This window comes from Canis aureus, chromosome 24, assembly GCF_053574225.1.
Source record: "Canis aureus isolate CA01 chromosome 24, VMU_Caureus_v.1.0, whole genome shotgun sequence".
Classification (NCBI taxonomy): Eukaryota; Metazoa; Chordata; class Mammalia; order Carnivora; family Canidae; genus Canis; species Canis aureus.
This window is the reverse complement of record NC_135634.1, coordinates 42902276-42915086: the sequence shown is the minus strand read 5'-3', so window position 1 is coordinate 42915086 and position 12811 is coordinate 42902276. Positions and strand designations below refer to the sequence as shown.

Genomic DNA, 12811 nt, shown 5'->3' with positions numbered 1-12811 from the left:
CCTGATTTTTAATCTCTGCCCATATCCTGATTGATAAATCTAGTGATTTGATTTGTTGATTTTCATTGCCTGACTCAGACAAGAACCGGGAAGAGGAAGAAGCTACTTCTTCTTCCTGTGTCACTGGTAACAGTCGTTTTATTTGTAAGTGGCTGTGCCAAACCCCTTTGCTCTTGGGTTGGTGTTCTTGTTTGTTGTATCATTTCTACAGTGAAAATGTAAAGATCTTTCAACAGTTAAGTTTTAAAATCATAATGTAAATAGTAGCATCTTTGGATTATAGCATATCTCCTTTTGTTTTCTCCTATATTGAAGTGAGGCCTAACAGGGGAAAAATAATGTAAATAAGTAAATTAATTAATTAACTTACTTGCCCAGGGTTAAAGAGGTAGAAGAACCAGGAGTAGGCTCTCAGCAAGCAATGTAATGTTTTCTCTTTCCATACTACCTGGTTGTCTGTGGTTTCCTTTTTTTTAAGATTTTATGTATGTACATATGTATGTAGGTATGTATTTAATAGTGTGAGCAGTGAGAGGGGCAGAGGGAGAGAGAGAGAATCTCAGTCTCCTCGCTGAGTGTGGATCCTGATTCAAGGCTCAATCTCAGGACCCTGAGATCATGACCTGAGCCAAAACCAGGACTTTCATGATTAACCCACTGAGCCACCCAGGTGCCTCATCTAAGCTTTACTTTTTTCTTTTTTTTTTTCTAACCTTTACTTTTAATGTAGTTTCTTTAAATAGAGAGCAGATCCTAGAATCAGATGACCTGGGCTCAAATTTCAACTCTTCAATTTATTAGCCAGCAGACTTTGGTCAATTTACTCAGCCTCTCTGTGCCTCAGTTTCCTCAAATATAACAGGGGATAACAGTAACAATGAGGATAACTGCATTTTGCAAAGCCCTCATAATAGTGCCTGGTGTGTATCAAGTGCTCAGTATATGTGCATGATGGAGGTGGTAATGATGATGACAGGGACACAGATTTATTTCTCTAGCTTGTCAATTCCTGGAGCACATGAATTATGTCTTAAATGTCTCTGTGTGTGCATTACCAACCTCTCCAGACAGCGATTGTTTGATGAATAATGTGTGTCCTGTAGGATAATGACTTCAATACAGTTAGCAGCAAATATTTGTGAAAAACTGAAAGCAGCCTTTGACAAAGATTGCTCTGAAAACAGTTGGAGGAATAAACCAGAGAGGAGATGTGTTCTATTCTGGGCTGACCTGGATCCCTGGAAAACTCACATGTTGACGTCCTTACCCCTCATATCTATGAATATGACGGTATTGGGAGATTGGGCCTTTAGAGACAATCAGGGGCACCTGATTGGCTTAGCTGGTTGAGCATCTGACTCTTGCTTTGGGCCCAGGTCATGATCTCAGGGTCATGAAATTGAGCCCCACATTGGGCTCTGCTCAGTGCAGAGTCTTCTTGAGATTCTCTCTCTCTCCTTCTGCCCCTCCCCTGCTCATACTCACTCTCTAAATAAGTAAATAAGTAAGTAAATAAATAAATAAAATCTTTAAAGAAAAGAGACAATCAAGGTGAGACAAGGTCATATGGGTCGTATGGGTGGGGCTCTCATCCAATGCTATTGGGGTCCTTACAAGAAGAAGAGTTTAGAAAAAAAAGAAGAGTTTAGGACACAGACGTTCCCAAAGGAAAAGGTTTGTGGAGACACAGGGAGAAGGTAGCCATCCATACGCCAGGGAGAGAGGCCTCCAAAGAAACCAAACCTGAGTCTTGATTTTCCCCATCTTTAGAAGTGAGAGATCGTAGATTTCTGTTGTTTGAGCCACCCAGTCTGTGGTCCTGTGTTATGGCAGCCCTCGGACATGAACAGGGTAGGAAAGGAACCCATGAGGTGGTTAGGGAGGTGTGCCATCACTTGTAGGAGTAGAGTGATAGTGGGGATTTGTGGCCTCCCTGGGACTGAAACTGAGGCATGTCAGATCTGAGATTTCAAGAGGCCTTTGGAGGCCACCTCCTCCAAATTCCCTGAATGGTATTTGAGCCCCACCCCCCATACTTTGTAACTCAATTCCTTGCATTTCCGATTATCTTAAATTGTAAGAAATATCTTTGCAAGGAGACTAAATCCGCCTCCCACTGCTTCTGATATGTGACCTTGGGCAAGCTACTTAAAATCTGAACTGTTTCTTCATTAGTAAGATAGAAAAATCATTCTGATCTTGCATAACTGTTGAGAGGATTAAGTAGATGTTCAGCATGCTACTTGGCTATGGTGTGGTCTTTCTTCAATAAATAGTGGTTGGGTACCCTGACCTGACCTGACCTGTCCCCCATTGGCTTCTAATCTTTAGAAGAAGTTACCACTGGTTCATCATCTTTGCTTTACACTTAAAAATGTAACCCAAAGTGGGTTTTCCATCTGAGGTGGCTTGAGCAAACTGGTAGGAAAGATCTTTATTCTTCAATGAGTCCTTCTCATCAATAATTTATACATGAAAGTGTTCATTTTATTAAAGCTTTTTCTTTACCATTTTCTTTTCATGTAGCAAAGGAAATAACTAGAAGACTAAATGGAATTTTAAAATAAGAAATTAGAATGGAATGTCATTTACTTGTGGGATCAGGCTGGTTTTTTTTTTTTTTTTTAATAGGGAAATTCAATAAAAGATGAATTTTCAGTGACTTTTTTTTTTGAGTCAAACTTTACTTTTGCTAATGGATTAGCACTTTTCATCAAATAAATACATAGATACTGGTGAACTGAAGATCCAGCTGATTGCATAGAAATCTTATGCCTAATTATGGCCGTGCTCAGAGTGCTGAAAACAGAGAAGTTGTCAGGATATGGTGAGAAACTGCTTTTGACCATCTCCATTCTGCCAAACCATATATGCACGTTTAGAGAGAAAGCAGTTTACAAAATTTCCTGAAAGACATTTACTTTCTTCTCCTTTGGGTAATAAGGTAAACTTCAGTGTCCTTTGGAAGGAAAGAGCAGGGCTCTCATTTATTATTGTTCCTATTTTTCAAAATTTAACATTGAAGCCAAAGAAATGAATTCTAGGAATTCATGAATGTCAAATTTTGAATTTCATGTTTAGACGATCTGCATGTTTTCTAAGCTTACTTTTTTTTAAAAATAAGCTGCTATGTTTGCAATTAATGAATTCAAACAGAAGAGTGATAGTGTGTTTAAGGTTAATGGGAAATAAGAGTAGGAGCCATAAGCAATGCAGGCATGTTGTTTAAATTACACCGTAGTGAATGAACAGTAAGACCCAGCCAAAAGACCATAATTTTAAAAAATGCAATTCATGGAGTTTCCTTTGAGGTAGTTTACTGTGTTCCCAGCAGGGGGCAAAACTTTGTCTCTGTGATTGGGCTCTGGGGGTCGTCCGTTGTGGCCTGGGCTCAGGAAGAGGCATGTATAAGGATTTTTACATCATAATAAGAACTCTCAGATAGTCTCTTAAATTTTATACCCAAATAATCATTTCTGTCTCTTGGAATGCCAAATACGGGTTTTTAGTAAAAGGCTAAATTCCACCTGTCCACAGGCCATGCTAGGTTGGTGTTTGGACCCCTTAGTTATAGCTCACCTCTGCTGAATCAGATAAAAATGTGTGCTAGGATTACTGCTTTTGATCTAGGTTTTAGTGTCTGTCAGTGTTACAGGATTTGTGTTCCCTGTTGCCTGTGGCTCTTGGTCACACTGCTTCAAAGAATGAAGAGGTAGATCAGATGAAGAGTGGTGGGCAGCAAGGCAAAGGCTATTGAGCAAGAGTAGAAACCTCCCGGAGAGGGGAAGGGGGCCCAAGTGGGTTGCCCCCAGAGTGTCTAAGTTTAGAAGGTTTTATGAGCTCTTTTACAGAACTCTCTTAAGCAATCAGGGTGTGCTGAGTCACGCCAGTCAGGGCTTTGATCACGTATCTGTCTGCCTATTAGGTTAATGCCTCTGTGCGGATGGGTTTTTTTGGGCTGACATCTGGGGGCTTATGTCTTCACTGCCCCTTGCCCGAGATGGTGACAGATGCTTTGTGGTTAATTATCTTATTTTAGGATGTTTTACAGAAGTCATTTCTGCAAGGGCTGCAAAACAGAATGCAAGCATGGTCCTGTCTAAGCTGCAGAATGGGATGTCAGGGCTCTTTTATCTTAGCTGTCTTGACTCCCTGTTTTCTTGCTGGGAACCCTGGCCCTGACTACCACCTACATGTCCAACTAACTCCTAGCATCAGCTATGCGATTCCAGACCCAAACAACCAGCCAGGACAAGGCCTCTGGGACCTTCATCTCCAGAGAGTCAGGGTCAGTGTGTTTTGGGGTGATGTGACAGTTCAGGCTGGAATCTGAGTGATCCTGCATTGTTGCATGTGACAGTGGGGACTCACTGCCTTCTTTTCCTAAAATCCACTTAAGACAACGTAAGCTGTCGGCAAAAGGACATGCAGAAAGCCCCTATGTGGGGAATCATCTTCCTGAACAATTGTACTTGGAGCCCATTAACTAAGGGCAGGAAGGTTACAGCGCTCTATTGCTAGGAAACAGTCTACTTCTGGCCCCTGCTGGTGTCTAGAGAACTAGGTTAGAGAGGTCTCCTGAATTCTTACCCACAGGCTCTGTAAGCAGGAATTGCCTTCCTCACAGAGGCCAGGGGCCGAGTGTGCCCTGCTTGCGACCCTAGCCTGCTGTGGAAGTTGAGAGGCAGCCAGGCCTACCTTCCCCGGGCACAGAAATGACTGAGCTTCAAGAAGTCTCCGCTTTTGAGAGGGAACTATGCTCATTTACATGGTTCATGTCCACCAGAGGGAAGGCAAGCAGTTGGCCCTCTAGAGCAAGCAGAGCTTTTCCTGGCATTTGGATATGAAATACATTTCTGGAATGGGACTTCACATAATGGGGAGACTCCGCAATGTGCACACGACGTTCTCTATGACATCCCTACTGTAAAAGTGATGGCAGGTTCCACGGGGAGGAGCTGGACACAGGATACTGAGTGTGGTTCTAATTTTTCAAAGTGTTATCTTTTCCTTTCTTGGGACTTTGCCCGATGCTTACAACAAAAACAACACAATTTCCTATTGGGGGAATTTTCAAATGTATGTTAAAGTGAGGGTAATTTGGCAAACCACCACGGCTTTGTCACCATCTCCAACAATGATCAGTTCATTAGCTCAGGTTTTGACCTCACAGATGTTCATACATTTAACTATAAAGAGCCCAGATGTTGTTTGGAACCAGGCTGGCCCCTGGTGGAAGTGGGAATCGGGCCAGAGAGTCCTTTAGCCAGAAGTGGCTCAAATAATCTCCTTTCTGTTTTCAGAGGTTTAGGGGCCCCTTACTCACCTTTTGGCTTGAGAATTGCCTTCCAGATTCTGTCCCAGTATCCCCTGTAGTAAGGATGTGTGGATGAAGACTGTGTCAGTAGCTATGGTGCTGTCTTAGCAAAACACAAGATCCTCAGAGATAGACAAGTAGGGGAAGAGGACCCCTTACCTGCATAGGACTCTCCTTCAAAGCTACCTTCCAGCAGCCTGTTATGAAGTCAGCTTAATTCAAGGAACACTTGAGCATCTGTTATGTATGAGTAACTAAAGTCCCACCAGACAAGTATCTCCAGTTCTGGCAAAAAGTCGTCCAAAGTTTTCAAGTCTGTTCATGAGTGATTAGGTACTTTATGTGCAAGAGATACTTTCAACCCTCAGGAAAGATATTTTTACTCTATTTTGAGACTTACTTGAATACATTTGGTATTATTCTTTAGAGTAAAAGAAATTAGAGTCAGTCAACCAAAAGGATAGTCAATGACGCCAATAAGGAAGGCAGCCAGACAGCAAGTAGGAAGTAGACCAACTACACAGTCTGGAGCAAGAACCAAAATACCACAGTTGTTGGGGTTATTTTAGAGTCAGGGTGAAGGGTGTCAGTGGTATAGAGACCATCAAGGTGTTGGTAGGCCAATATTCAGCTATGTGTGGGAAAGGTTTGCAACCCATGATACAGGCTTAAGCCCTGACCCTGCACGTGCTAGCTGGGACACCTGCCAAAATTCATCTGACGTCCCTGGTGGGTCTGTTCTTACTTCCTAAAATGGATCTGATAATAACCACCTGACAGATGTGGTGAAGATTAATGAGATAATTCAACGTACATAAGCTCTATAAACAACGAGATTTAGTGTCTAGTCAGCTGGCACTTTTGTGTTCATGCTGGTGTCACAGGGACACCAACAAGAATAAATGTATTTTCTGTGTACTTTGTTTGAGGAAGGGAGTCAGATAGAATGGATGAATTCTGACCCTGAAAGAGAGAAAGAAAGCTCCTCAGAAGATGTGTCTCTGTGGGATGATTTGTTTGTGTCGATCAGGCTCGATTGAGAAGTGACAGGTGCAGAGGATGAAACAGAAAAGGTGGAGTGGGCCAGATTGTCAAGGGCTTTGTGTGCCATGCCATGGAATTTGGACTTCCTTATCACACATTTGACTCTATATTTCATAAAGTATTGAAATATTAAGAAATACAAAAACAGAAGTCAGAGTCAGAGAAGATATGAATTGGAATGCCGACATCCAAGTTAGGAAGAAGATGCAGCCATTGAGGTCACGGAGCCCGAGGTAGCTCTTAAAGTTGAATTTCCAGTAGACTCTGAGCATACTGCAGCCAAATCAAAAAGAAGAAAAAAAAAAAAAAAAAAGGGCGGTCACATGATCTGCACTGTTCATGAGGACAAAACATCAGCTCTCATGACTAGCATACTTTTACTGGCACTTAAATGAGTGAATTTTCTTGGGCAGGACTTTATAAAGGATGCACATAATGATATATGGCCTAGGATTTTCTCACCAGCATCCTTATGGGAAACGCAATAGGAGGTCTAATGGGGTTGTTTCTTATAGGGCTCCTCTCTTCCCCTTCCTGTCTTTATTTTTCCCCATGGCATTTATCACCTCATTTACTACATTATTTGCCTATTCATTTTATTTATCGCCAGCCCCCGACGCTAGATGATAATTTCTAAGAGACAGTCTTGTTCATTTTTATATGTTTCCAGGTCCTAGGACAGTGCCTGGCACATAGGAGGTGCTCCATCAATATTTGTCGTATGCGTGAACAAAAGAAAGCAGGTGTGACTGCAACTTTTTAAACCTGCAACTTTTCAAAGTGAGCTTCCCACCACTGAGAAAATTTCATTAATGTACAAATGGAATATGCGACGTTAAGCTGTTGGGGAAAATTGAGATTCTGCATTGGGTTTTAAGATAAAATCTCTTGAGGGTTACTTTTTCGTTTTGCTTGAAAAATACTTTTACATGTAAATATGCGATAATTTTGCAAGGAAATATCTTTCTGTAACTTAGCCGAACTACGAATTTTATTTTTCAGATTTAATTATTTATTTTAGAGAGGGAGTGAAAGAGAGGGAGAGAGCATGGGGGGAGGGGGTTGGACCAGAGGAAGTCTTAAGCCAACTATGCCCTGATCCTGGAGCCTGATGGGGGGCCTCGATCCCTAGACCCTGAGGTCCAGCAAGACACTTAATCAGCTAAGCCACCCAGGTGCCCCACCTCACTAAGCTACTAATTTTAAGTAATTCCTTTTTGTCTTTTTATGCTGGTTAAGTCAATTGGGCCCAAGATAGCGCTATCATAGTAGGTTAAACTTCTTAACAGTTTACAGCTTTCAGTGATCATAGTTTTCCACAACAAATATACTAACAACATAGCTTCCTAGTAAATATTCATGGCTTCTTACAAATCAAGTCTCGAAACTATTGAAACAAACCTCTTGATATCATAGGAAAGCTTGTTGTTCTTAGAAAATAGACTTAGGAAGACATCCAACTTTATGGACCATATGATACAGAATACATAAAAACTAGAATTTTATGATCATGGGTATGTAAACATTGTTAATCTTCTTTATCCATCAATTAAAGTTTAAGAATCAATTCCAGTGTTTTGCTCGGTCAAAAACAATTGTTTCAACAGTTTCTTAAAGTTTCTTTTCAACCTTCTGGCTTAAAATGTAGCAGAACAAAATGTGTGGCTTCTGTTTTAGCTTTCCATTCGATCAAAGCTAACTTGAAGATACTTGATTTGGGGTTTTTAATAATTTATTTCCACACCAACATGTTTTCCATGGGACAAAACAGATGAATTCTATGCAAAATGTAGCCCCCAAAGAGCCAAAGAAATTGATCTGCAATATGGAACTGCTGGATACAAACCAAGTAAATCGGGGAGGACAGCTGCCAAAAATAATGACACGTAGTAATTTATTATGATGCTGAGGCTCATTTTGAAATTCTATGTGCCAGGCCCTCACAGTGTTTACATTTCAAAGGCAGCCACAAATCTGCAGATGCACAAAGGGCTCCAGACACATCCCTGCAAATATCAAAGGTGTACTCTGTTGCACATTTGGGCAAGGATGAGATTTTCCTTAAAAGATAGTTCTAGAGAAAGAGCTTCCTATTGAAAACGCTGCCTTTCTAACAGTCCCTGATGCAGCTTCTCCCAACTTTGAACTACAAAGTCAGTGCAAACACACACAGAGGGGGAAAAAAACCCTCACAGTATCATGAAAAAGCAGATAAGGAGTCAACCATTGCTAGCAGGTGGACGGAATTTCCGTTTGCCAAAAAGAGGTGCTGAGAGAGGATAATGGAAATAGAAGGCAGAAAATTTAACCCTCACTTAAGAGGAAAGCCATTGCTTTTATTCCCCTTGTTCTGGTTTTTTAAGATACAATTGAAGAATGTGTTCTTACACTTAAGAATTGATTATGCAGATTACAAGGATTTCTCCTGTTCCCGTAACAAAAACATATTCAATTAACAAAAGAAACACCTACACAAAATCTGGCAGTTTGCTAAGAGCTAAATGGGTCATTGGACTGGTCTCTTGCTTGGTTGCTGAGGTCAAGAGTCCATCTACTCCTGGCTTAATCACTTTTGGCAGGGGCATCCTGTTAAGAGTATGAATTCTGATCTCACTGTGCAAGGGAGAGTTTTTCTTAGGAAAGGTGTCCATCGGGGATGGGGCAATTTAGATGGAAAGCACTAGACTATAGCTACAAGCAGAATGTCTCCGTGGGGGGTTCCTTCCAGGAATGCAAGGTGGAGTGAGGACTAGGGCACCTAAACATTCAACATATTGCTAGGTCGAAGACAGAAAAGAAATAGATTGTTTTTCAAGAAGCTAAGATGGCATTTGTTAAAATTCAGTCATTTCAGTTTTCTGCTTAGTGATAAATTCTGCAGATCTCCCTTTGAAACCAAGCTTACTCTAGAAGAGCCAGCAATGCAACCATGAGGGCTGGAGCAGGGAGGGGAATGTTATCATTATTTGCAATTGACATGCAATTTGCCCGGGGGGGGGGGGGGGGTTGCTTGTTTTATCTAGAAAACCCAAGGGAATCAAGGAAAAACGCTGACCTGTAGTGAGAGCTCAGTGCAATGACCAGTAGTAGAACTCTAGCATTATCTATGCCAGTCATAATTGCTAGCAAGTTATGATGGGTATTACAAGAAAAGGATGAAGAAAATATTTTGTAGCTCATTAACAATAGCTATGAAGAAATCTAAATATGCAGTAGTAAATTTATCAAGAAATGGACAAGAACTATTAAATTTGATTGTGATAAAAAAAATGTTAAAGAGAATGGAGGACACTTTCCTCTTCCGGAAGGAAGGTACCATGTATGCTTGGGGACCAGGGTCCTGGGTGAGGATTTTGAGTTAATACCACCCAGAGAAGAGGGGAGGGTGTCTGAGAATAGAGGCAGGGGGCTGGGGTAGAGAGAGGGAGGTGGGAAGAAGGGTGGGTTGGGGAGAGGTTGTGCGTGGGGCTTTGGACCAGTAGGGATTTGAACACCTGCCTGATGTGGGGCCTCGGGGAGTGCTGGGAGGTGCATTTTTCTATTTTGATTTTTTAAGTGTTAACTCTTGTCTATCCCATTCTCCTTTGCTTCCTCCAAGCCCCTCTTCCTGAAGATCCAAAGTAACACCCTACATTGCTCCACACAGGATTTGGGATCAGATTAGTTGTTGTTATTGTTTAGATGGTCACCATCCTTAGGCACCAAAGAGAGCAGGAAGGCTCCGTTTTATTTGAATTTTTACAACTATCTCAGGAATGAAGCTTCCAAGCAAATGCAGTGCCCTGGGTCTGAGTTATGGTCTTTTAGTAAGATAACAGTAATACCATGAACCAAACAAGTTCACGTGAATTATATTCTTTTTATTTTTCTTTGCACTCAGTTTTGTCTGCAGAGCTGTACGTTGACGTTGAGGCTAATTTACAGGGTGATTCAATAAATTCTCTCGATGCTCTGGAAGGTGATCAGAGCAGGACGTTTGACGATGTTTTTGTGACAAGTGCTATCTATGCTGCAGGATTTTAGCTCGTTGGCATGACATCTTATTTAATGGCTGTAGCACAGTGTATCAGCTCTAGCCAAACTGTCATTTCCGTGTCGGGTCAGCAAAACTTCATTTTTGCTTACAACACAGTTGTCTTTTTTCGCTTTCTATTTGCCTTAAGACTGAAAATGGTTAGGGTAAATATCAATAAAGAAAGAATGAGAAAAATAAATGTTTGAAATTAAAGTGTAAGGACATACATACGATTTGTCTCAAAGCTCTGATTTTAATCGGATCAAAATATAAGTGATGTGGTCAAAACATGCAGTATTGGTATAATTAGAAAAAGCAGCGGTGCTCTTGAACTTTGAGATCGACAGCCAACGCGTGCATTTTTCGAGGACTCGTTTAACACGTATGGTATGTTTGTGTTTTAGGCAACTTTTTCCTGTAGCTGTGACCATCAGTACGTGGGTACTTTCTGTGAAGAATTTGATGCCTGCCAGAGGAATCCCTGCCAGAACAATGCCAGCTGTGTGGATGCAAATGAAAAGCAGGATGGGACCAATTTCACCTGCGTCTGCCTTGCTGGTATGAGCTCCATAGATGATAGTTATTATATGTTTCTCTGTAGAATATTCACTTAGTAACTAAGGGTGACTACGGGATATATTGTCCAGCTGCTAGGCAAGACGACTTTAAGATCTCATTTGATTGATTCCCCCAGTCGGTGCTTCATATGGGAATGGAAGAGGGAAATTCAGATGAGGATAGACATCATGTTCCTTGGCCGGCTTTCTGACGTTAGGATGCTCTGTCTTAGCGGTCCATTTTTGTTCTGGGATAATGATGTGTTGGGTCAAATAGAGGTCTGGGCATGTCAGAAACAGTTCTGCGAATATGTACCAAGTGTAGAATGGGACTGTGCTGGGTGATAATGCTCAGCAACAAGAGAAATCCAGGATAGTCTATGCAGGTTGCGACGTCAAGCCACATCATCTTTCCCGTTTTTGCTGATTTCCTTTTGTTCCTGTATGTTCATTAGGCCAAGTTCTTGGTACACCATTCTCCACAACGGGGAAGGTCATCCACGTTCCTTGATCACTATGGGGGATGGGTGGGTATTGCATGAGACTTTTGACTCCTCGGAGCCCAATGGATGACTGGCAGCGGTAGGCAGTACTCTCAGACTTCTGTGGCTCTGCTGTCATTTTAATTGACTTACTGCTCAGCCAACTCGATTGTTAATCCTCAAGGAGCAGGAATGGATGGTATTTACCAGTGAACATTCTGATGCAGCTGTTTCGATGCAGCTTAAAAGCAAACACCAAATTCCTCCTTTTTTTTTTTTTCGTTTTCTTTCTTTCTTTCTTTCTTTCTTTTTTTTTTTTTTTTTTTTTTTTTTACTATTGAATAGCACGCAGAACTGTCATCGCTTTTCACTTTCTGTCTCATCCTGTTGCCAACATCTGCCTCTGGGTGGGAATTCAGGATGAGGTAGGAGTTGGGGAAGGCCAGAGAGATGGAGGGAAGGGGCAGCTGGAGTGATGAAGTGCTCTCTATAAGAAACAGGGCCCAGGGATCCCTGGGTAGCGCAGCGGTTTGGCGCCTGCCTTTGGCCCAGGGCGCGATCCTGGAGACCCGGGATCGAATCCCACGTCGGGCTCCCGGTGCATGGAGCCTGCTTCTCCCTCTGCCTGTGTCTCTGCCTCTCTCTCTCTCCCTCTGTGACTGTCATAAATAAATAAAAAAAAAATATTAAAAAAAAAAAAAAAAAAAAAAAAAAAAAGAAACAGGGCCCAGGGGTGTGAAAGATGATAGACTAAAAAGTGAGAGTTCTTCACTCATCTCTTCCAACCCAAAGCATCAGTTGCAGGGGTGGGTTAATAATCTGTTATATTCTTTCTAGATCTGTATGTGTGTGTGTGTGTGTGTGTGTGTGTGTAAGTGTGTGTATTTCTCTTGCACATCACATGAATAAGGATTTTTCTGTATGCTTTTTATATTTATTTATTTTTAAAGATTTTATTTATTCATGAGACACACAGAGAGAGGCAGAGAGATAGGCAGAGGGAGAAGCAGGCTCCATTCAGGGAGCCCAATGTGGGGCTTGATCCCTGGACTTCAGGATCACGACCTGAGCCAAAGGCAGATGCTCAACCACTGAGCCACCCAGGGATCCCTTCTGTATGCTTTCTAAAAAAAGTGATTATAGTATACATACTGTTCTATAACTCGCTTTATTTTAGAATGACCAGTAGATCATAGACCACTTTTCAGGTCAAAATGTATGGATTTGCCTCAATCATTGAACAATTTCACAGCGTGTCTCCTAAACTTGTATCTCCGGGTTAGACTCCCTCCAAACTCACTTATCTGCTGCTTACTTGGCATCGGCATTTGGATGTCCCAGGCCACCTTAAGCTCAGCCGTTGCAAAGCCGAGCTCATCATGCTCCCATCCCACTC

General features: G+C 41.8%; 1 protein-coding gene across 1 annotated transcript in view; it reads left to right on the top strand.

Annotated features, from left to right (window-relative positions):
• Positions 1-12811, top strand: part of DNER (delta/notch like EGF repeat containing) — a 320012-nt gene that overhangs the window by 198683 nt on the left and 108518 nt on the right. Inside the window, exon 6 of the mRNA XM_077869106.1 lies at positions 10781-10934. Within this exon, the coding sequence (XP_077725232.1) occupies positions 10781-10934 (154 nt within the window). The remainder of the gene's footprint in view (positions 1-10780; positions 10935-12811) is intronic.